This window comes from Leptosomus discolor, chromosome 10 (assembly GCF_034619465.1).
Source record: "Leptosomus discolor isolate bLepDis1 chromosome 10, bLepDis1.hap2, whole genome shotgun sequence".
Lineage (NCBI taxonomy): Eukaryota > Metazoa > Chordata > Aves > Leptosomiformes > Leptosomidae > Leptosomus > Leptosomus discolor.
In genome coordinates, this window is record NC_141400.1 from 4,624,541 (window position 1) to 4,648,398 (window position 23,858).

Genomic DNA, 23,858 nt, shown 5'->3' on the forward strand with positions numbered 1-23,858 from the left:
CCTGATAAACACCTTCAGTCTGCCTCTAGGCTGGTAGCATTGTCTATTTCCAAGCTCCAGTGGTTGTTTCTTACTTTTTTTAATAGTCAGGGGGATCTTAATAGTTAAGTTTCCTATCCCAGCTTCAGACAGAGGAAGAAATATTATTAGCCTAGTTGGAGCCAGGAAGGTAGGAATTTCACAGTTAATAACTTCTCCATTGTTTTTTTAAGGTCCCTCGGTAGTCCGTGATTGACATTGAAGTTGTTTCCCTCTATCCCTTTGCCTTCAGGACATAGGAACCCCTAAATGGACTGTAAGGGAGGGAGGAAGGGAGAAACTGGTGCTTGTTATCTATATGAGCAAAATAGTTTTGAGAGGTGAGAGGCAGTACTTGTCCTTTGTTGAAACAGTGTGTTTGATGCTAGATGTGGCTGCTCTAAAGAAAACAATAACAAACTGGAGGACAATGTTGCGTGGATGCTTCTAGTGACTTTTAAAGATCACAAATTCTATAAATCTGAATTTTAGGCCGTCTGAATCATAAAGCAGGAAAATGCCATTTGTAACACAATACAGCTCTGAGGTATAGATATGTGTTTATACAGAAGAATAGAAGTCAGCATCCAATATAACTAGGAGGAGCAAAAGAGCTTACTTGGAGGCATGTGCCGGTATCAGAGTAGGAATACAAGGGCTTTGGCTGAAATGAAATCAGAAGTAATGTTCATAGAGGTGTATAATAGATAGATGGATATATACACATGTATGCATATATCTATCTCTTGGAAGTGTAGTTATGAATCTTTTACTATGGTCCTTGGTATTCAGATAGTCTTTTTAAGCCTTACATTGGGAACACATCAAATTTGTGCAGCAAACTTCACACACTAAAGAGGCGTTGCAGAAGTACTTTGAATAGAGGCTTAAAAATCTACTTTTGTGTTGTTTTGTATAAATTAAAATTTCTAGTATTAAGTTAAATTCTTTCCTGATGAAACTGAACAGGAAAAAAAAAAAAGTAGTACCAAAAGCCCAAAGGTAACAGCCATACTATCTCTGGCCCAAAATCTGAGTAAGCCACTATCATGTCTCCAGATGAAACTCTCTAAGGAAGACCAAATGAAGAAAAAGCAAATATATAAATTATGTTGTGGCAGAGATCACTTGAATCATTAACTGGGTCTCTGTAATTAATATTATTTAATGTTTTTTCTTACTTGTTAGTCTTCTATATCCACATAAACTAGTAACTAATGATACAAAATCAGTTGTTACACGATTTAACTGCGTGTTGTGTGGGAAGATTAACTCCATTTGTTTTTTGAAGCTAAAACCAACAACTTTTGATACTTACAAGTTTTTTATTGTATTAGAAAAGATGAGAACGACTGTTTCTTATCACCTTTTGTTGCTTCATAGTTGTATGGACCTTGTACAGAATTGTACAGCATGTTCTCCCTCAGCTGCTTTCCTTGTGGGAAGTCTGTCTGCTAAGTTTTTCCAATATGGAATATCCTCTGTAACTCTGATCATCCTTGCTGTCTTTCTCTGAACCTTATGGGATCCTTTTTGAGGTGGAAATACCAAACGTTTTCAGTCTTCAACGTGTGGACACACCATGGATTTACACAGAGGAATAATCATGTTTTCTAATCACTTGTAAAACTTACTTTGTGAATTGTTAGAGCAGTGAGTTGACATTTTCATGGGTTTACTTCCCAAGAAGTGGTTTTGAGGTTGGAGACTGTTGTGTTCATGAACTTAGAAATGTTTCCTTGCATGTCTGTTAAATTTTACCTGCAATGAATTATATATGTAATTTTGCCATTTAGGCACTAAATACCATCAGTTCTTTCTGGAGTTTGTAATCAGCCTTCACTTCATATTGGCAACAAATTGTGTCATCCCCTACATCTCCACCTTTTCAGGTCACCTACAAGTATGCTGAACAGTTTGGGCCCTTGTAGAAGTCTTTTTTTGCCTCCAGTGACATTGTTACTCTTTCCAGTTCCATCTGCAGTTGGTACTTGTAATACAGTCTTTGGCAGATCTAAATACTAGCTGAGTAACAAATTCAGATTACTCCTGAAGTAGAGGTAAGAGATTAGGAAGTAGAGGATGGGTTAAATACAGTAGGTTTAATGTGCCTGAGTCCAACTTGCAGCCCAGCACTTGTAAAAATCTTGAATGACTTTAGCTGCGACATACAGTCCTTGATAATGATGTAGAAGACTCTGGCTGTCTTTGGGGAAGAATAGGCAAGTCTATTCCTTTCCAATTTTTTAAAAAAGTGTTTTGATTTGCTTTCTGATTTCTTGGTCTCTTGCAGCTTTTCTGTCTATCCTATTTGTGTCTTTTTTTTTTTCCTGTCCATTTTAAAGTAATTTTGTACTGTTTCAGAAAAGTAGCCCTTTTAACCAGACTGTTAACAGCAGGTGAGTCTTTCTCAGTGCGTAGCTTTTCAGTTTCTTTTAAAGGTATGTTTAGTTATATTCTTGGGGATAACCTGTCATTGTATTTGTATTGTTTCATGCTTATCTTGTATCTGCCTTGAAAATAATGCCATACAATATCCAGAATAGTATAACCTGAGGTGTATGTCTTACAAAATAATGCTGACGTGTCTTGCTGTCTGCAGTGTTGAAGGAAGGAGTTGCTCTTCTTTTATTAAAAACTTATGGGCCCATCTAGTAAGTATGAAGTTTTATTGCATCAAGCTATCGTTCATAACTATTGCGGTGGGCAGAGATATTAAATGTATATATGATGTTATGAACATTATTATATGTAATGTTAAGCATTTTATAGAAGTGCTCCTGCAATACCCAGTATATTCATACACCGAAGCATCAACTCTGTGTTCCTGTGAAAGGTGATTAGAAGTGTTGAACCACGTATATGCCTGATTGTATGTGAGGGATTTTAAGAGGATGAAACCATATTATATGCAAACATAGTTAAACTCTAGATAAGCTTATACTCTAGACTTAATTATTCTGTTCACTAAGCAATCTTGGTTACTATAAGTGTGCCAATGTTTTATGATAGTTTCAGGAGAAACAGTAGTTCACTTCTGTAGTGAATTCCTGCATACAGAAATACAGGTTTTTAGCCTTCACCATTTACAGCTACCTAAACATCTTCCAGCAGAAGCATAAGTGAATATTCATTTGAGCCTAGCGAGAGGACATTGTGATAGTGTGGTTGTATTACGTGGATGTCTTGGAGGTGACGTATGGACTCCTGGAAGCCCATTGCTTACACGTTGAGAACTATTGTGAACGATTGGTATTTGCTCAGCTTTTATGGGTCACTTACGGGGACGTGAGGAGCAGACTAACAAAACAGAATGTGCAAAGTTCTGTTTCTCATGCATGGTGGTGGTTAGAGGAATCTGGAAGATGCAAGGTGTTGCAGTGTATGAAAATTGTTGACTCTACAGTCAGCGTGTGTCTAATCAGACTTAATAAGTTTGACTCAATGCAGGTATTACCAGAGCTCATATGACTCCTGGAGAGCCTCTCTGCACAGTTCTTCAGCTTCCAGGAGGTTTTATTAGTCTGGACTCGTGCTGTGCACATCCAGAGTTGCTTCTGATCCAGCACTGGAGCTAATCTGTTCTGTGGCATTAGGTGATTATGCATCATTCTGCCCAGTGCTCCAAATTCCCGGAATATTTTGCAGGTCTTATGAGCTGTAAAACATCCAGTTCAAAATACTTCAGAGACTGAACAGCTGCATTCTCATCCAGCAGTCCCAGGTCAAATAACCTGGACCAGATCTTGTCTGGCTCTGCGCCTCAGATTCCTTCCTTCCTCTGGGTGTACGTCCATGTACAGTGTGGTGGTGGTTGGTGCTATGTGTGTGCAGGATGTGCACGCACGTGTGCTGATTGCGTGGCGGGTACATTTCTAATGTGAGAGAAGACAGACCAAAGTTTTCAGTTGTAGAGTGCTATGAGTCCCAGGTGGTGTTCCCAGTTTGAACAGTGCAAAGGATTTGGTGTGACAATTGAAACTTGACTGTTTTTCCTCATGGGAAAATGTAAATTATATTTCTTTAATTCTAGTCTAATCTCAGAGTCACAAAACTGACATATCATTCCTTCGTGGTGTAGCTAGTTGCAGTTGCAGAAATGGCTTGGCTTTTAAATCTGATTTCCAGATAGCGTATCTTCATGTTACTTCTATTTTAAGTCACTGATTTAAAATCAGGAATATCTATATTTGTTAATACAACGCAGTCACAAGAACAGTGTGCACAAAATCACTTTACAAAACTTTGGCTCATTCTGTTTATGAACTTTTTGCAGACCATTTTTATTTTATTGTAATAATATATGGCTTTACCTTTTCCAAGGTATTTTGTTATAAAATCAGAAATACTGTAATAATTGGAATTAAACACCTGATAGTATTAAGATTCAGGCAGCAACCTGATGGTGAAAGGCTCTCATAGGTAACAGGCTTAGGGAAGCATAGGGAGTTTCTATCCTGCTCTTTGGGCCTTCTCATGTGAAGGGGCTGCTACACCACGGGTTCCGTGAAGTGTGCTCAGCCTGTGCTTTGAAGTTCCCCTTAGGAACAGCTATGCTAGAGCTTGCCCTGCCCTGTGCTGGCGTTCCTAGGGTTTGCTTCGCCTTGCACTTGGAAGTTTCCTTATTTGTCCTAGAGCTTACTGATAAATGAGGATAAACCGAAGTTCTTGTCAAATGGCGTGTTAGGAACTGTTCCACTACATTTCATTCATGTTTGGCACTTCTCTGTCAAACTGGAGGAAACGGTGCTTATAAATGGCCATTCAGAACATTTGCACTTTTCATTAAATAGTTTTTAAACACTTCTCTGTGTCTCTTATAGGCTTTAAAAACATCCTGTGTTGTGCTTTGCTCCTCCTGTATTGAGAACTTTCTTAATGGCCTTTCCTTCAAGGCCAAGCAGAAAAATAAGAAGCGTGATTGAGATTTTTCCTAGGCTATTGGTGGCTTTCTGGCACATAATAAATATAAGCATGTTAAATGTATCTTATGCCACGTATGTCGAAGTTTATATGAGGTGATCTGATCTTATGCTTCGGTGAGTATTGCAATAGGTGTTATTTAAATGCAGTAGGTGATGTTCAAGAGAAACAAAACCCTCTTCATTCCCTGAGTTCCCGTGAGAATCCAACTTTGAATAAAATTACTTTTGGCACCAATTCTGACTTGAAGTAAATCTTAAGAAGCGATGGAAGGGATGTTTGGAGAGTCCCATAGCTTGGAGCAAGACATCGGTACCCATGAACTCTTCAAATGTTTGTTGTTACCTCTGCTACGAGCTCTGTTTGGGACAGAAGTACTGTGCACTTACAGTATTCTGAGGACATGTGTAATACAGCTCTAACCTGTATTGATGGGTTATTTTGGAAATAAAGCTTACATGAGTTAAGGAAAGGGAAGAATGTCATTGGTCTCGGTAGACGGATTTGGCTTGCCACTGCTGTGGTATAAAAAGACCAACACTTCATTTATAACAATATAATGTTAAAAATATTAAATAAATTTAGACCAATATGAAATGTTTAGCGCTAGTGAACAGTAGGACAATGTGAGCTTTTCAAAAATGTCTTTGTGTGGACTTTACTTCATATGATGTTTGAGGTAAAATCAATACTAAGGTAATGTCAGGATGAAATCTTAAAATGCTTAGGAAAATTTAAAAGGGCGTCTGAGAACTTGGTCCTTTATCCATCACAGGTAGGGCAGTGTTGGTCCATACAAATAATAGGAAATAATTTAAAATATTTGATCTTCTGGATTAATTTGAAAACACATTAGGGAAAATAAATTGATGTTCACTGTTTGTTTTTCTCTGAGAAGTTGTTTGCGTCACTGCAAATTGTAAATGTTTGTCATCTTGGGCTGCAAACTTTCTAACCTTGAAAATACATGGTTTTGCTACTACATACATTTTCTTGTCTGCTTATTGGTGTGGAAAGTCTTGTTCTGGAAACTTAATTTGTGGCTTAAAACAAAAAGCATAATAAACTCAGCATTTGTGAAATCCTTGCAAGTGGAGATAAATGTTCTTAGAACATGTTCTTTGGATGTTGCTTTTAGATAAGTCAGATGACTTTGGATTGATATTGGATTAATTGCATGATAATTGAGAGAGAAAATGTTGATCAGACACAGTAATAAACATTGGACTACTATGTGGAATAGATGCATTTCACTGTCAGTCTTTTTCATTCTGACTGATAAATAAGTTCAACATGTTTAGTTTTTCTCAAGAACTAGTGTTAGTCTTGATGAATGAGGATGGAACTAAGGAGTGCTAAGCCCTGTATTATCGTAACTAATTTTTTTCATTGTATTTCATTCGGCTAAGTAGATCAACTATTGTAGAATATAAACATGCTTAACTGAAAACACGAATTTGATAAGGATTAAGTAGCACATTACTATCAACCGTAGATTAAACACAATTAAGATTAAGCTTAGGGTATACAAGTGTGAAATTTCACATGGGTAAGGGAATGCAGTTTAAAATCTTCTCATATACTTTTCCAGATGCAAACTGGTGCTTAGTATCTCTCCTGTTCTTGTTTAGTGTTTCATTTACTGGTTTGTCCATTTGTCTCAGAAGTGTAATTGGGTAGTTGGTAACTGCACTGTGAAATAACCCATTTCTGTGTCTGCTTAAGTTAGCATGTGGCATGCGCAACGCGTAACCTTTAGGCTCTGTGAGCAAGCTGGCAAAAGCAGCCTTTGATCTGTTCTAGGTGTCAGAAAGAGAAGTAAATATTCCCCTCTCCTCCATCGCCCCTTTATCTTGCAAGACATGTTCATATGGTGGCCATATGAAAACTGTGCCATGTGAGAGCTCCAGAACATGGGTTTGATCTCTGAGGAAGGCCTTTCAATTAAAAAAAAAATTTTGAATTCTGATACTGAAATTACTCAGTGTGCAAGAGAAGTGGAAACCAGGTATTGGGTGCTAGGTATCAGTAGGTTTCTAAAAGTTTCAGATGTCTTCCGAGATCAAAACCTTAGCAAAACCAGATCTGTTACCACAGCTCACTTTTAAGGTAGATTGGGAACAAGGGAGGCATAAATAGAGGCTTATGTATGAACATGCATGAGAAGTCAGCTTCCTATGTAGGATGATGGAGTTGTATGTAATTAGTTTAGGTCAACTTCTTTATGTAAATAGCGTTCATTAGGACAGTGAAAGCAAGCAATTTTTTGTTGCCAGTTAGACAACAGAAAAAGGATTGCAGAGAAAGATTGTTTCTTATAAGTAGAACTGCTTTTAGATTTTGCAGAGCTGTCGTGCACTTTACGAAGGAGAGGAAGCTTATGCTTTTCATAGCTGCTAGGCTGGAGTAACTTGTAACAGTTCATTTTGCACGATTGACAGGTTCTGGTCATGAGTGTAAAACTTCTCATGGTGAGTGAGTAAAATGGACTAATGCTTAATCACTGAGCTGTTCTCTAAAAGGTGTCTGGAAGAATCTTCAAGATTAAGGTTCTGTTTCAAATCACCGTATTGTTGTCTGGTTACCTGTATGTTCGTATGTTCTACAACAGTGCTCATGTTTCAAAGTGAGGCTTTAAGAAAATTCTTCCAAAAAAAATTTTTTTTTGTCTTTATGCTGTAGAAATAATAGCTAATCTGGAAATAATCTTGGTTGGTCAAGTGACTTAATTTACTGTGCCTACATTTTTAGGAAGAGAGAGAAAATCCAGATACCTCCTGGTAACTATTCCTTAGAGCAGTGAAAGCTGACCAGAGGGCCATAAGCATCCAGGGGAAACCTATAAAAATATATTTGTGTACTCATCCATATTAAAACAATCAAACTTTCTGGTGTCTGTCGCTTGACTCTCTACCTCAAGAATGTAGGCAGGTGGTCTACAGATGGCATGATCTGTTTGGCTCGTGTACGAAGAGCATACACAATGCATTCTATGCCGAGTTCGTAGCATGAGGTTTAATACAATGGGAGCTTCATGTGTTTTTGTATAATAGAATAAGCTTCTTAAATTGGCAAATAATCTAATTAATTTTTTTTTTTAATTCTAATTGTAACTGTTTAGGCGTCTGAACAAGAATAAATTGCAAGTTCTTCCAGAGCTGCTTTTTCAGAACACACAGAAGTTAACTAGATTGTAAGTATATTTTGATTTATGTTTCTATTGTATGTTCCTTATTATACAGATTTGCATGTTTGTGTTTTGACTGTGGTGAGAGATTTAATTTTTGTGATACTAGAACTGCTAGATAGTCAGGGTTCTTGAGACAACGCGTTATGTTTGCGTGTGTGTAGTTGTAATTCAGTAAAGGATAAATATCAGAGGGAAGAGAAAGCACAAAATTTTTCTGTTCATATATTCACCGTGGTGACTTCAAGGCGAATTATTTTCGACTTTCGATGTAGAGTTACAGAAACTGAAAAGTGGCAACTTCTCATATCCAGTATAGTCTAGATGTCCATGAAGAGAGATTGCGTACTCCTATTTAAAAATTAGCATGTTGACCCAATACAGACTGTTGTAACTTCTTTTAGATTTAAAAATGATCTTTTTAACTAAATCAAGGCATTGCCAGGCAGACCAGCAAAGTTATGGCTGCTGCCTCGTCAGTCAGGAAGATGAGGAAATATGGAGAGGTAAAGAATTTTTCATCTGCTTGAAATCTAAAAAACTGTGTTAAGATGTTTAAATGGCATCAAGTCCAGTTTGAACAGCAAGAGAAGACTAAAATGAGCTTAGCATTTTTTTTTTCCATGGGGGGAGGGAGGGGGTGGTGTTAGCACAATGACTGGATGATTTATAAAATATATTTTTTTAAAAAAAAGTGAAATGGATGGGCAGGTGCCTGCACAGTTACTATCAAGTAAAGAATAATCTCCTTGTTTAAGAGTAGTCAAAAGCTTTTTGAAATTGCTTTCTAGATCCTGCCAAAGTTAAACTCATGATCCAGACTGTCTTTTTGAAACATGTGCTGTATCATAAAACTGTTTTTTTAATGCTTGAGTCTGTTTATGGAAGACCACATAGTAAGACTTGTGATTTGGCTAGTGGAATTGTGAAGTTACTGCAGGATGGCTGAGAAGTTGCTACATCCATGTGGAGTTTTTATAACTGTTTTAATATCTCTGTATGCAACCAAACAAACTATTTAGGCAGTGCAGTAGATTTTTCTTCCTGTGGAAATACAAAACACATGGTGATGGTGAAGATTAATTTTGGAATCAGTTGACTGTTTAAAAGAGTAGGCTCTTTGGTGTTTTAAAAGCAGACAAGTTGAACAGTGTTGTGCAGCAAGTGACATTGATACAGTTTTGGAGAATTCCTGTAATGAACTTCGTTGTGGTCCAGAATTGCTCATGAAAAGCTGTACAAGTGAATGACATTGTTTTGGAGACTAAAAATAAATAAATAAATAAATAATTTCAAACTGTAAGTTTTAAAACACGCTTGAAAAAAATCTTCATTGGACTTGTTTCTGTAAGCTTTATTGTAGGTTTTGAATGCACTAGAAAATAACTCTCTCAATGGGTTTGTTAGGGCTGAGTGATTTGGTTGTATTTCCTAATGTTGTTTGCATGTGTTTGAAATTTTGTATCTTGAAACTCCTCTTGAGTATGAAGGGTGAGCTGGTACTTGCAGATACACTTATCTGGTCTCCAGAAGACGCCAGTTGTATTTGTTTCATAGAAGAGTTGCTTTGTGTAGGTTCGTTGTCTAAGGAAATGGCGATGCTTTCAAGATAAAAAAATTTTATAGAGTTTACATGTATCCAGTAATACAAATTCCAGTTTAACATGTTGGAATTTCCTCAGTGAGTGGTTGCATTGAACATGGCTATCATTAGTCTCAAAGGAACTTTCTGGTAATTTGTGGTTTCAAGGGAGGGTTGTGTGTGTGTTAACTTGGGGGTGTCTCTCTTAAGGAACCTTGCACAAAGAAACTAAGTGGAAGTAATTGAGGCTTTTTAGTACCAGAGTGTGTATTTTTTAGTAGATCATGTAATCATGATACATTATAGTCTTTAACAGCAAGGGTAATAATTTTGCTTTTAGGATATAAAGATTGTAATAAAATTACATAAAATAGAATGATTAATATGAGTGCTGTATTCTGTAATGCCTCCCAATGGATGCTGTCGAAACATTTGTCTTTGTTCAGTGACGTACATTCAAAGTCTTGTTTACTGTTTAATAGTGCTTTAGATAGATCACTTTAGCACTGTTTGTCAGTAGAAACTTGCGTTTTCTTTTGAAGACACAAGTGTTATCGAAATACAGCGTATATTTTAAGTAAATAAATCTTAGCTAAGTGAACTGTTACGGTTCCAAATGCAGTTTGGTTGGATGTTTTTTCAGTGATGGGGTAAGAATAAGAAATTTGCTACCTACTTGAATTTGTAAAAATACGCGCGCACACATAGAAATTTATTTTTTTTTAATAATTTGAGGAAAAATAAAAGTGTGTGTCTAAGATGGTTATCTTCTATTTTTTCATGTTATTGTCTTGGTCCTACTGCAAATAGATTTCAGAATTGTTCTTTCTCATTTCTGTTATAACTTGTCTTAAATCCAGCAGTGCCAGTCGTCTTTGTTCACAACTGGGTTTCTGGGTAAAACGCTTCGGTGAAGAAGCGCAATGCTTGCATTCCTCTCCTGCAGCTGCTCTGACCTAGCCTTTCAAGAAGAAAGCATAGCTGAGAAAGTGATGAAAGGGAATAAAACAAGGGAAGCAAAAATTGATAAGAGGAACTGATTTATCAGTGGTGTAGATTCTGTGGAATTTATGAGGAGTGAATTAAAATAAACATTAAAAAGTGTAGATAATACCGATCTTAATTTCAGTTTTCCATGATATAGGTACGTTGGTTCTGCTGCCATACTTTCAAACTGTTGACTCTGGGCCACTAAGCTCTTAGCAATTATTTTACTATTTTTAGGTCGTTACAATGATGGTAAAGTAGAAAGTCCAAAGTAGCATATTTTAATTGTGTAAGCTTGCTACAGCTCAAATGATGCAAAATTTTAAGAACTAAATATTGCCATGCAGAATGCCCAAAATGTAAAATTGGTTTTATTTATTGAAACAAAGAGCTCATAGTCTTGTCCACATAGCAAATACAGATGAATTCAGAAGTGATTCTTACAGCTGCTGTCTTTAGCAGGCGTGCAGTGAACCGTGATGGCTTCAACTTCGTTAATGAGGGTCTTTTTTAAATATGAAACTAACCATAAAGGTGACTTTTAAGTTGGATAACTTGATAATAGTATGAAAGTTGGTCATATTTATTAGCATTAATAGAATTTGGTGGAGATGGAGTGACTGACTTGCTTAAACATGCAGGAATTTTTTGTGCTGGAAGGTTTCAGGGAAGACCTGTTAATGTTTCAAGAATAGTTAAAGGTTGCAAAACAAACGTGAAGACTTTTCTCAGTGTTCTGTCAGCTGGGCTGAAATCTGCCTGTGAGTTTACTGGAGGAACAAACTTTTTTTATGTGGAACGGCATCAGTGGAATCTCTTTCAATCTTTTTGCTGCTGGAAATTAAAATGTACAACATTAAGTTTTCCTGTCAGTGATGTGCTTGGAAAGCTGGAGAACAAACCTGTTTGGCAATGGTTGGGTTCTTCTCTTGTTTCATAGGCACGCTGGTTGCATAGTTGGGACAGCTACACTGTTGTCCCTGCTGGTTTCGGTGTTTGTCACCGTAGTGTATTTCTGTCAGTGCACGGTGCATTTTCACTGCGATGCAATCTTTCTGATAGCTAATAAAATTTAATTTAGAATGCTTCTCAATCAGCCACTTAAACTCCAGGTACCTTTGCCTTTTTTCTCCAAGCCTCTCCCAAAATGCTGAACTACAGGATATCCTTGCATCTTTTACAGTGCTGCTTAGACTTCATTGTCACATCTGGTTGATATTAGAAGCAGGAATATATATATATAGGGGAGTAAACCTTAGATGGAATGTGAAACGTCCCACAAAACGAGTTTCTTACAAGGTTTTGAGCCTTTTCTTCTAGAAAGAGTGGCTTTCAGGCTCATGGATTTTGTTTGCTTTAGTTTAGATAAGAATTTTAAGTTTAAGTTGGGTGGTGAATGAACCCTTGATTGGATTCTGTAGTGGAAATGTTTGCCATTGCTCTGTTGCCTTGATTCCCTAGGTCTTAAAGCTGCTTAAATGTTTTATCTGGGATAAATAATTAAGTATCTAATAATTCAAACTGCAGGCACTTTTAATGAGAAAACTGAATCAAGGAAAAGGCACCTTTAATAAATCGAGAAATGGAAACTAGAGAGACTTTTTTTATAGTTTCAGATATTACTAACTAATACGTAGCCATAAAGAAAAAGGTAATATTAATCTTAATACAAGTGATTAAATGCACAGAAAAAGTATATTAAACCTGTAATCTAGCAGCTAAAAACCCAGTTTTGATTCCAAGTTAATTATTTTTTAATATTCAAAACAGCTTGTGAAATTTATCAGCAACGTTTGAGAATATAGCTTTGTGCATGCTGGAATCGTGAGTTTCCTTCATGTGCACAGCTGGTATATAAAATGATCATAGTGCATCTGCTTTTCACTAAAGGCCAAGTATGCTAGTGGTCCATGAAATACTTAAATATCTTTAAAAACAAAACAAAAGAACCTCCCCCCTCCCCCCAGCCACCCCAACATGTAAGAATATATTTGGTTTGTTGTTGAAACTTCCATACCTCAAGCCAGCTGCTAAGTAATCAAGGTAAATTTCTTTTGTGTGGGTAAAAAAAACCCGCTTCTTAAAAGTACTCTAAACTCAAGTCTTACAGTGAGAATTAATATCTTCACCAAATTTATAGGCATGGAGTATTTGCTGGGTCTGTTCACTTTTAATGAACTGTCTTAGTTGTCACTTGACAAAACAAACCAGGCTCTGGAAACTTAAAGATAATGAAATCTGATACCAAAAATATCAGATTAGTGGAAGTATCCATTAGACTCTGAAGTTAAGTAGTTTACTTTTTAGGGTTGTATCAGAATCCAGAATTTACACTGAAGCTGAACATTGTAGTGTGAGAGCAGGGTTCTGGGATCCTGAACTGAGACAAAACCAGTTCATGGCTGTGCATGCATAGTACCTTTTAAATCTCAAGGTGTTTAAACTTTTTAGTTTATGGGTGTCCCAATGTTTTATCATATTCGTCTATAATTATTTCCAAAGTAGACTAAAGTAGCAAGATGAACAGAATGGAGATCTTGTGGATAAATGATTTGTTTTAATAAAATGGGAGATCCCCTTTGTATCAGGAGTAGCCATTGTATCACAGGTTGCTTGCTGTTAACACGGTGTAAATAAATGCAGCACAGTGAGATTTGTCAGTAAAGCTGGATTTAGTGGGATTGCTCTATTTCTTGTATAGTCAAATATTTTGAAAGGCGATTACGATAGATGGGTGGGAATGGCAGGTAAGTACTTGTGGCATACAATACAAATTCTGTGAGGAGCCTTAAAAAGGGACAATGTTCAATTTAAGAAAATCACAAAATGGTTGAGGTTGTGTGAGTTGACCCTGGCTGGACACCAGGTGCCCACCAAAGCCACTCTGTCGCTTCCCTCCTCAGCTGGACAGAGGAGAGAAAATATAACAAAAGGCTCGTCAGTCAAGATAAGCCAGTTATAGTCACAGGCAAAAGAGACTCAACTTGGGGAATATTAATTTAATTTACTACCAGTCTAATCAGAGTAGGGTAATAAGAAAATAAAACCTAAATCTTAAAACACCTTCCCCCCACCCCTCCTTTGTTCTTGGGCTCAACTTCACTCCTGATTTCTTTACTTCCTCCTGCAGAGTGGCGCAGGGGGACAGGGAAGGGGGTGGGGGTCAGTTCATCACATGTTGTTACTACTGCTCCTTCCTCCTCAGGGGGAGGACTCCTCACGCTCTCCCCCTGCTCCAGCATGGGGTTCCTCCCGCGGAAGACAGTCTTCCACAAACTTCTCCAACGAGGGTCCTTCCCACAGGCTGCAGTTCTTCATAGAATCATAGAATACCAGGTTGGAAGGGACCTCAGGGATCATGTGGTCCAACCTTTCTTGGCAAAACCACAGTCTAGACAAGATGGCCCAGCACCCTGTGCAGCTGAATCGTACAAGTGTCCAATGTTGGGGAATCCAGTGCTTCCCTGGGGAGATTATTCCCATGGCTGTTCTCATTGTGAAAACATTTCCTTTTGTGTCTGATCAGAATCTCCCCAGGAGTAACTTGTACCCATTACCCCTTGTCTTTTCTGTGTGACTACTTGTAAAAAGGGGGTGTCTACAAAGAAGATGGAAGCTCTTCAAATACTGAGTCATGGTGATAAGGTCTCCCCTAACCCTTCTTTTCTCAAGGCTGGATAAACCCAGTTCTCTCAGCCTTTCCTTATGGGGCAGGTTTCCCAGCCCTTTGATCATTTTTGTGGCCCTTCTCTGGACCCTCTCCAGCCTGTCCACATCTTTTTTGCACAGTGGGGACCAAAACTGAACACAGTATTCCAGGTGTGGCCTGATAACTGCTGAGTAGAGTGGGACAATGACTTACTTATCTCTGCTGGTGATGTCCTTGTTGATGCAACCCAGCATCCTGTTGGCTTTCTTTGCTGCTGCAGCACTGTTCACTCATTGAGCTTGTTCACCAGGACCTGCAGGTCGCTTTCCACAGAGCTGCTCTCCAGCCAGGGAGATCCCAGCCTGTGCTGCACTCCTGGATTATGTTTCCTCAAGGTGCGAGACCTTACACTTGTCCTTGTTGAACATCATGAGGTTCTTGTTAGCCCACTCTTCCAGCCTATCCAGGTCTTCCTGCAGGGTGTCTCTCCCTTCCAAAGTGTCCACTGCCCCACTCTGGTATCATCAGCAAACTTCATCAGGATACGCTTGATCCCATCATCCAGATCGCTCATGAAGGTATTAAACAGCGTTGGGCCCAATATTGGTCCCTGGGGGACCCCACTTGGGACAGGGTGCCAGTTTGAAAGAGAGCCACCCTCTGAATCCATGCTGGCTTTTCCCAATCACGTGCTTCATTTGTGACTTGTGATAGCCCCCAGCAGGATTTGTTCCATAACTTTCCCAGGGATCCAAGTAAGACTGATGGGCCTATAATTTTATGGATCCTCCTTTAAGCCCTCTTGTAGATGGGGGATGACATCAGTCTTCTGCAATGTCCTCTGATTTCCACGACTTCTCAAAGGTTATGGAGAGCAGCCTTCACGAACTCCTCCAGTGTGGCTCCCTTCCACGAGTCCTTCAGGAGCAGACTGGTCCAGTGTGGGTTTCCCATGGGGTCACAAGTCCTGCCAGCCAGCCTGCTCCAGAGCAGGCTCCTGTCTCCGCAGGCCACATTTCGCAGGAAATACATCATGAACAAAGCTTGGATGCTGTTATTTAATTTCTTAGCTGGAGCTCGTGCAACTACAGTCATGGAAACATAAGATTTTTATGAGTCTTATAGCTTCCTATTGATGTATATATCTCTTAATTGTAAATGTATGTTTCCCAGGGAGATGTCAGTGACTGTCAGTAATTATGTTTTGCTTTTTGAAGTGTTGCTCAAACAGTAATTAGGTAGTACTTCTCTGAAACAAGTTGGAAAGGGAAATATGTCACTTCAGTGTTCAAAGGTTGAATAAGAAAAAGGGGGGAAAGGGGCTACTTAGCTAACTGCTAAAATGATACAGTGGGTCTTGTGCTCAACCTGCTACATCATGCTGTTCCTGTAGGTTAATAGTGGTCAGGAATTATCTGGCATCTGCCTCCATATAGAGCTGCTGCTTTTGGAAGGTTGAAAGGATAATATGTGGAACTTTGTTAACCTGCACTGATCCACTGTCATTTGCAATGAAATTTAAATTGTGTTTTATCTGATTATGTTTAATTTACTTTTAAAATGTTTTCTTCCTGAAAGAAGGAAAAAAAAAGAAGTACCTTCCATTTTGTTTATAATTTATTTAAAACACTGATATGAATCTCATCTACTTTTTATAAAAACAGCTATGCATTGTATTAGATCATCAGTTTTCTAGTTTAGTATGCAATAAATGGACATCAATAGCTAATAAGGTATGTTTTTTTCTGTAAAACAGGAAAGTAAGTAAATGTAAGTATGATATCTGGAGAAGCACCAGTAACAATTAAATATATTTGACCTTTGTTGATGTTACTAATTTTTTAAGAGTAGATTAGAAAGAAGAAAGCATGCCTACGCAAGCATACACAAAATTTACCAGATGTTTCTGAAGACTTTTCAGGCAAAGTTGTTTGAGGGGTTTTTGTTTGTTTTTTTTTTTTTTTCTTTTTTTGTCTGGCTTTAGTGTCTTCATGGCTCAATTTTCTTCTTGACCTAGGTGTTAAAATCACATTAAAGCTGCCTAGAAAGGATGGTTTATGCTGTAATTCATAAGCTTTGAAGATATGGGTGAGAATTCTGTATTATTGCATGGATGTGCATACTTAAAAGCAATTTTAATGATAAATTTATTAGACGTTGAAAACCTATGTAGTCTGTTACCATATTGGCTTTTAGTTTTATTTTTACATATTACTATTTGCCATCTCTTTTCTTGATTTGTCTGCTTCCTTATGATTTTAGTGTTTGTGTAGTGTGCTTATTCGATCTGTGTAAGTAGTTTCATTAGATAATTCCTAGTAGGAGTAGTGGGAACTATGTAGTTACTGCTTTCCGTGTGAAGGTGACCTCGTTAAACATAAAGGTGTGCGATAGTACGCCCTTCTATTGCACACTGTGCCTGCAGTCAGAAGTTGGCCCTAGTTAGTCAGTGTCTTCTGGTCTGAATTTGAGAAGTGTAGTGTGTATTTGACTTTACCAGTGTCTGCTTTCCTTTGAGTGCATTTGTAGCTAAGATATTTATTGTAGCTGGGAGGTTGTTTCACATGTGTATGATTTGCCAAAAATTTGCTGCTGAAAGCCTTACTAGAGCTGCACTTGTAAACCCTCCTTTCCAGCCTGATCCTTAGCAAGCTTGAAGTATCAAATGATGACTCCTGATCAAATTCAGTCTTTTATCTTGTGGATGTCATCAGAAGCTGTGTTTGGAAAAGCAACCAGTTCATAAATTTTCTTAGCGTCCTCTTTATTTTTCTGTTTGTTCTTTCTGGAAGGAAAGATCTCACAGATTGCTGACTTAGAGCTCCATTATCATTTCACATTAAAGCAGGATCCTGACAATTCAATTGTTACATGAGTTTGAGTTATGGCGTTGCCATGACAAAATAGCATGGGCTTGTAACAGTGTGTTTTTGTGGTTTTATCCACATCCAATAATTGTAGTTTTACTGTGTATAGATCACAGTAGGTCTTTTTAGAAGACAGTAAATAATTACAGTAAGTGTTTGCTGGTCTCTAGGGTGCACTTCTGGCTTGAGAAAGATGTGCATTAGGTCAGAGGCTTGTGCTGCAGATAGCTGGATGACATTTACACCATTTATCAAGCTGAAGTCTTTTTATATCTTCTTTTTGGCTCTGGTTGTAAATAATGTATATAGCATTTTTCTAAATACAAATACACCATTTTTATTTGGAGGGTCTAAGGATTTTTTCCTATCTAAATCAGTGCCGAAGATTATTTAAAACAAAACAAAACCCACAAAAACGGATAAAAGATTTATTTTTTCTATTGTTGTGAGAGTAGAAAACAAATGAAGACATGTCAAAAAACCCAGAAGGCTCCCTCCTCAATGCTACGTTTTCCCCTGTGTGAAATTGGCTATTTCAAATTATACTGTGCAGATGTCTTGTTTCCCCTCTTAGGGGAAATAGGCACGGTTGGAGAAGAAAGGGCACTCTGCGAAAATTACTTCTGGGGTTTAGTGGCGTCTTTCTTCTAAGACGTCGTCTATTGCCAGCTTCTGCAATCCGGTAGTCTTATTGCTCAGCTATTTAAGGTAGTTTGTGGCAAAGAAGAAATACCACATATGCAGATAAGCATAAGTCTGCTTTGGAAAGAAGTTGTTTTACTCTATTAGCTGAGTAACTGCTGTCTTTAATTTTCACTATTTTTTTCTATGCTGTTAGAAAGGTGACACGCTCTTTTGGTTGGTGTTCAGCTCAAGAAATCACGAGACTCCTGATTTGTGAGATTAATTTGCCACAAAGTTATTTCGGAGCCTTAACCGTGTTGCTGGGTGTCAGTTTTCCTGAATGCAGGAAAGCATGCTTGAACGTATTCTGGTTTCCAATGACCTGTCTTGGAGATAATGTATTAAAAGTTATTATTTGTTATTGCCTGCTCAACACAATCCTGAACTGGAAAATGCTTAGTTTATTGTGCTAACACCAATAGCAGCCTTGTAAACTTTATAAGTACAGCCCAGGACTTCACACCAACAGGGCTGTTGTAAATAGTTTCTGAGGCTTTTTAAAATGCTTCTTATTCTTGGTCTCAAAAAAGGAATATTGATAAAATTCAGTATGTAGCCACTTTGTCCAGTTAGACGTTAATTCCCATCAGAGTTCATTCTTTTCTCCACAGCCAGGGTATTTGACAACATCCTGGAGATGTTTAGCAAAATGAAGCTTTTCTGAACTTCCACAGATTATTTTGCTGCTTTAAGTGAGTTACAGCAAAGACTACTGGATCGGGACTCCATGGTTAGTCATCACCTAGTGAGTTGGAGACATGGTTTCTGAGGGTGGTCATGTATGCTCTGCCAATTCTGAAATGCATCCTTTTTAAAAGGCTTCAACTTTTGTGTTTAGAGTGACAAGTTAAAAGTGGGGGAAAAACACCATGATTCAACTTCTTATTATGATGGCTTTCACATGACTAAGAACTATTACAGAGTTCTCAAAATACAGTAATTGTGGGTGGGCATTATTGGCTTACCATTTTCTTACATTAGTCTTCAGAACTTTGGTCGTCGTCTTCTATTAGCACCAGTTCAAGTGTGGTAGCTCCCTGCAGCATAGTATTCTGGTTCCTCTGGCTTGATTGGTGCTGGTGGCGAGGCTGGGGAGGCATTGTGGCTGGTGGCCTCTGCAGAGTGGATATGCCCACTGAAGTCACAGGCTGCTTTGGTTAAACTCAACAGAGGATTGAATAGCTGCGTAGGTTGCAGGCAGAGAATAGTTGGGTTATATCTGCAGGTACGTTGTTACTGTAGGTATTCAGACGTGACCGTTTATAGGCAGTTTCTTGTCTGGAAGCTGGGAAACCCTGTTCGTGTGACTGTGTGTGGAAGCTGGGTAACCCTGTTCGTGTGACTGTGTGCACTCTGTTTGTCAGAGTCAGATTTACCGCATTTGCTTTGCTCACATGGCTTTTGGCCTCGCTACTAGAGCGAGGCTGCAGATGTCAGCACATCACGGTGTACTTGCATGTTTTATTGCTATATGAGTATCGCTTTTCTTGTTTAAAACCTTCATTTTAATTGCTTAATTCTTATGTGAATGTATTTTTTTGCTTTTTCCCCATTGGCTGTACATTGAAAGGAGCTGAAAGATGTTTTGCTGAATGCTCAGTTTAGTAAATGGTCCAGAGCTCCTGGAGTCCTGTCCACAGTTAGAACGAGCAGTGGCAAATTCCCTTGTAAATTTTCATTACTGCAGCTGGGAGAAAATGCAGAATTAACTTAGCTTTCTTTTTTTTCTTTTTTTTTTTCTTTTTTTGGTGAACTGGAGTGTTTAGCATTATTTTCACATTTGAGACTGCTTCTTTACGTGTGGTGAATGTAGGAACTGACTGAACTGGTGACCTGAAGCACAGACATCTCATCTGCATATCAGGAAAAATATAGTAATGATACTGTAAATATTTCCATTATTTTCCATAATAGCCTGATGCTAAAGATTGATTTACATTCATTGTCTTGTAAAGTCCTTTCAAATACGTTTCAAATAATGAGAGCTTCTTGTGTTGTGCGAGTGGATAGTAGAAGCAAGGGACAGGATCGTTGTTCTAGAGGTTCTAACAAGGGTTAGTTGATAAATGCTGCACATGAATCTTGATTTTGATCGGTGACTTCAAAAATGAAAGGCCATTTCCCATCACCAGTTTTCTGTTCCGCAGCAGCAGAACTCAGCTTTACCTGCAGAGATTTATTGTGCGTTCAGAGCACCCTGTGAGTTAAGGTTCTTGCGGGTAAAGTGATGCAAGACCAAATACTTCCTTGTTTTAACTCTTATTTGGCTTTCTTCTTGAAGTCTGTAATGGGTACGATGGGAAGCTTAAGTTAGGCTTTCTGGAACTTTTCAATATGTTTCACAGGGGTAACAGGGCATGCATGTTTAAAGTATTACAGACGCTTAAAGGTCACCAGATTGAATGCTGCTATTACTTTTAAATGCACTACGTTTGCTTTTGAAATACAGTCATAAATGGTCCAGGATTTCATTATGATTCAAACCTCCTTCAGTTGAGAGAAGCCATGGGATTGTAGCCTGAGGCATATGTGTGCCTGTCAAAAGGGTCAACTTGGAGCTGAACCAGAAGGTATTTGATCTAGAGCCTGATGCAGTTTCATGTCCCGTGTGCAGTCTACATTGTAAAACTTAGAGGAGTAGAAACTATTTATGAAACGAAATTAAAATAACTCATGCAAGTCATTAAATGTTTTGGTGCTACAAGAATAGATTGGCAAGGGCGGTTTATTATCGTCTTATGACTAAGACAAGATGTCATACAAGGTGGGCCCTTGAGCTGCTTTTATTTCTTGAGTCAGTGTAACATACTGAAAACAAGGGCTTATAGCACCTTGCGTTATGAGAAGTCCGTGAGCTGATTTTTAATATGTTTCCCTTACATAATGCTTTGGAACTTAGTGAGATTATTCAAATATACAGTAATACCACTGTTGAAGTTTGAGGTTTTCTACAATGAAAATGGAAATATTATTGCAAAAAATTGGACAAAGCGTATTTGGAATTATGTGCCTGTCTTTTGCTTTGCTCTGATAAACTCCCTGATGGGCCGTTACTAGAGACATATCTATGAAAGGTTTTCTTCAGGAAACAACTGATAAGAATTTACTTCATTCCTATTGATTTATGAAGGAATTTCATATATAAGTTTAATGTTTTGAGTGGTTTACATGGAAGGTACAATGCTTAGTGAACAATTGGTCAATGCTTAGTGAACTGTGAGGGGAAAAATAAGGCATCCGATATGAAACCATGTCGAAATGTTATGCTTATGCAGTTAGTTTCTTTTGTTGAAAGAACAATCTTGTATCACACAATCACGTGAATTGAGCTCCCTATTGTGTTAGTTCTGTTCATCATCACTGGGTCAGGCCTGCCTGAATGTCTTTTCTGTAGCACTGGAAGCGAAGAAGGTTGCTGAGAGCACTAGAACGTTCTCACTATCCGAGCCCTAAACTGATTTTTCTTCCACTAGCATATGCACATTCTAACTGTATCTTTGAATGTGTTAGAATGGGAGTTTGGCTTTTTTCTTGATTCACTTGTGCTTATACTGCCCTATTCTATTTTTTCCCGGTAATTGCTCAGTTAACCCCATACCTTACGTTCCCTTATTGGGAGCAGAACTGATGGGACGTTGCTAAGCTTTTTCTCTGGAAGTGGAAGCTGTACCAATGTCTGATCTTGGTGTTATTTGCTCTGGGTGCTTGTTGGTCAATAGGAGGTACTTCGCTTAACTTCCTTACCTTTTCTTTTGAGGCCTCATATTTCTTCTGCTATATTAAGTGCATATGCGACTGCCAATGACTACACTTGAAATACCAGTCCCAGGATTTTGCATTGCAATAAGATTGGCTGCAATAAAACACGTAAATTTAACAATGTCATTTTACTGGGTTTAGTGAGAGAGGACGTAGTGGCACATCCGTGCCAGAGTGAGTGTATGCCCCAGAAGGCAGTGACTCACCTGAAGGAATTAGTATCTCGTGAAGCTCTATTGTTCTTTTTTGGTATTAGTTGCGTGTCTGGGAAATGCATGTGCATGGTACAGCGGTTCCATTTCTACTAGTCCTGTCTGTAAAGAGAACGGAATTAGACTAACGTTGCTCAGGTAAACTGTTTAGTTTTGACTTTCAAGGCAACATTTGTCAAGTGTTTTGATAGTGTGATTTATATGCGTCAGTAATTAGAGACTCCAGAGGGACTATAGCAATAATAGTATCTTTTTCCTGACGTGCAAGAAACAAATTTCCCATAAGCCTGGGGAACGCAACATGCCACTTGCCCCAGTTGGTGGTGAACTTCAAAGGAAAGGTATCTTTCTTTTTACTGGCCTTGGGTTTCTCACTGGTTTGTCTTCAAAACTGGTATTTCAGTTTCTTGAAGGGAATTATTTTTCTTCACTGCTTGTTACTCTTCTTTTTTCTTTTTTTTTTTTTTTTTTTTTGTTTTCCCAAATGGTATTGCTAGTTTTTAAGAACGAGGACCACCTCACTCACTTGCAGCTGCAGCTTATTTCAGCTTCTATTTAATGAGGTAAACCAATTGCATTGTGTTTAAATAAGTGCATGAACAAAGAACCAATCACTAGATTGTCTGGCGTGTGGGTAGCAGTGGCTTACAACAGGCCTTGTGTCTGATGTCAAACTTTGCAAAAATATGAGCTAGATTCGTAGTTGAAGTTTGTAAATTGTCTATGTAAAGAAATACAAATTTATGGAAAGTGTAAAAAATATACCTTTAAAAGTTGAGACTTATTTGCTACCACTCTGGGGTTTTTTTGTATCTCTTAAGTCAATTCTTAGAGTCCTTCCTTTCGAAATAATGAATTGAAAAGGAGAAAAGGATTTCTTTCTTCCTTTAAGGCACATTGAGCATACCAATATATATGGAAAAGCGAGGACTTATGACTGTAGCCTTGTCCCAAAAATGAGAAAGAAGTTCAGTTAGTAGAGAATTTCTATAGCATTTTTGTGTGTGTACACCAGTGTTTGAATGTCAGTTTGGAAGGAAGAATGCCAAAGTAAGCTGGTTTTTAGGCTTTCAGCCTGGCATCTCCCTTATGTAAGGTGACCTGAAAGGATAACACAGTTTAAAAACTGTGGGTAAGCAATTTTTATCTATGAAAATTTCAGATATTCATACTGAAAAAAGATCTTTTGGTTTCCAGAGAGTGTTCAAATGTTAGAGGAATGCTAGGGATGCTGAAGGTCTTGGTGGCTACACTGAAAGTTTCTGCTGAGTTGCATAGCCAGGGACAGTACTTTTGTACATCTTTAAACTGCACTTTTATTATGCAACAGTTAGATACTGGACTGATTTTTCTTAAATTTTTTTTTCTTGTGTAACTTTCCGTGGAACACAATTGACTTCATCTGGACAGCTTGTGGGGATTAGTTTTAGAAATAGAGGTAGTGGCTTGTCTTGAATCAGCAGTCATTGGGTTGTTTAGGGTTTTTTTCGCCCACTAATGTGCCTAATTTTTAAGGATTATATATTTAGTATTATGTTGGCAAGGTAATGTGTTTCTTTTTCCTGTAGAAAGAGATTTTTCTGGTTTTCTTGCTGTCATTTAAGAAAGAATGAGCATATTAACCTCATCTAACTTTGAAGTTGGCTGTGCTTTGAGTGGGAAGTTGAACTCCATGACCTCCAGAGGTCCCCTACAACCTGAGATATTATGTGGTTAAATATGTTATTTACTGTGTTTAATACTTGGGTTTGGAAACTTCTAGCTGGTTCAAGGTTTGGCGGTTACTGTGGATGGAATACTAGATTGTGGGTTTTTTTAAATTATTATTATTTTTAATTTTTTTTCCTTCTATTCCAAATTAAAGATTAAATGTAGTAGACCGGATTTTTGTGGGTGCTGGAAGATACTGTGCCTCAGAGGTGCAAGATTGCGCTCATCATCAGGATCTTGCGGGAGTGTGAGATGAGGGTTCTCAACTCCCACAAAATTT

The 23,858-nt window shown here is 38.1% G+C and overlaps 1 protein-coding gene across 1 annotated transcript in view; it reads left to right on the forward strand.

The window, feature by feature from the left end:
• SLIT3 (slit guidance ligand 3) overlaps window positions 1-23,858 on the forward strand; it is a 523,033-nt gene that overhangs the window by 46,439 nt on the left and 452,736 nt on the right. The window contains exon 4 of the mRNA XM_086471174.1: window positions 8,063-8,134. Coding sequence (XP_086327300.1) covers window positions 8,063-8,134 — 72 coding nt within the window. The remainder of the gene's footprint in view (window positions 1-8,062; window positions 8,135-23,858) is intronic.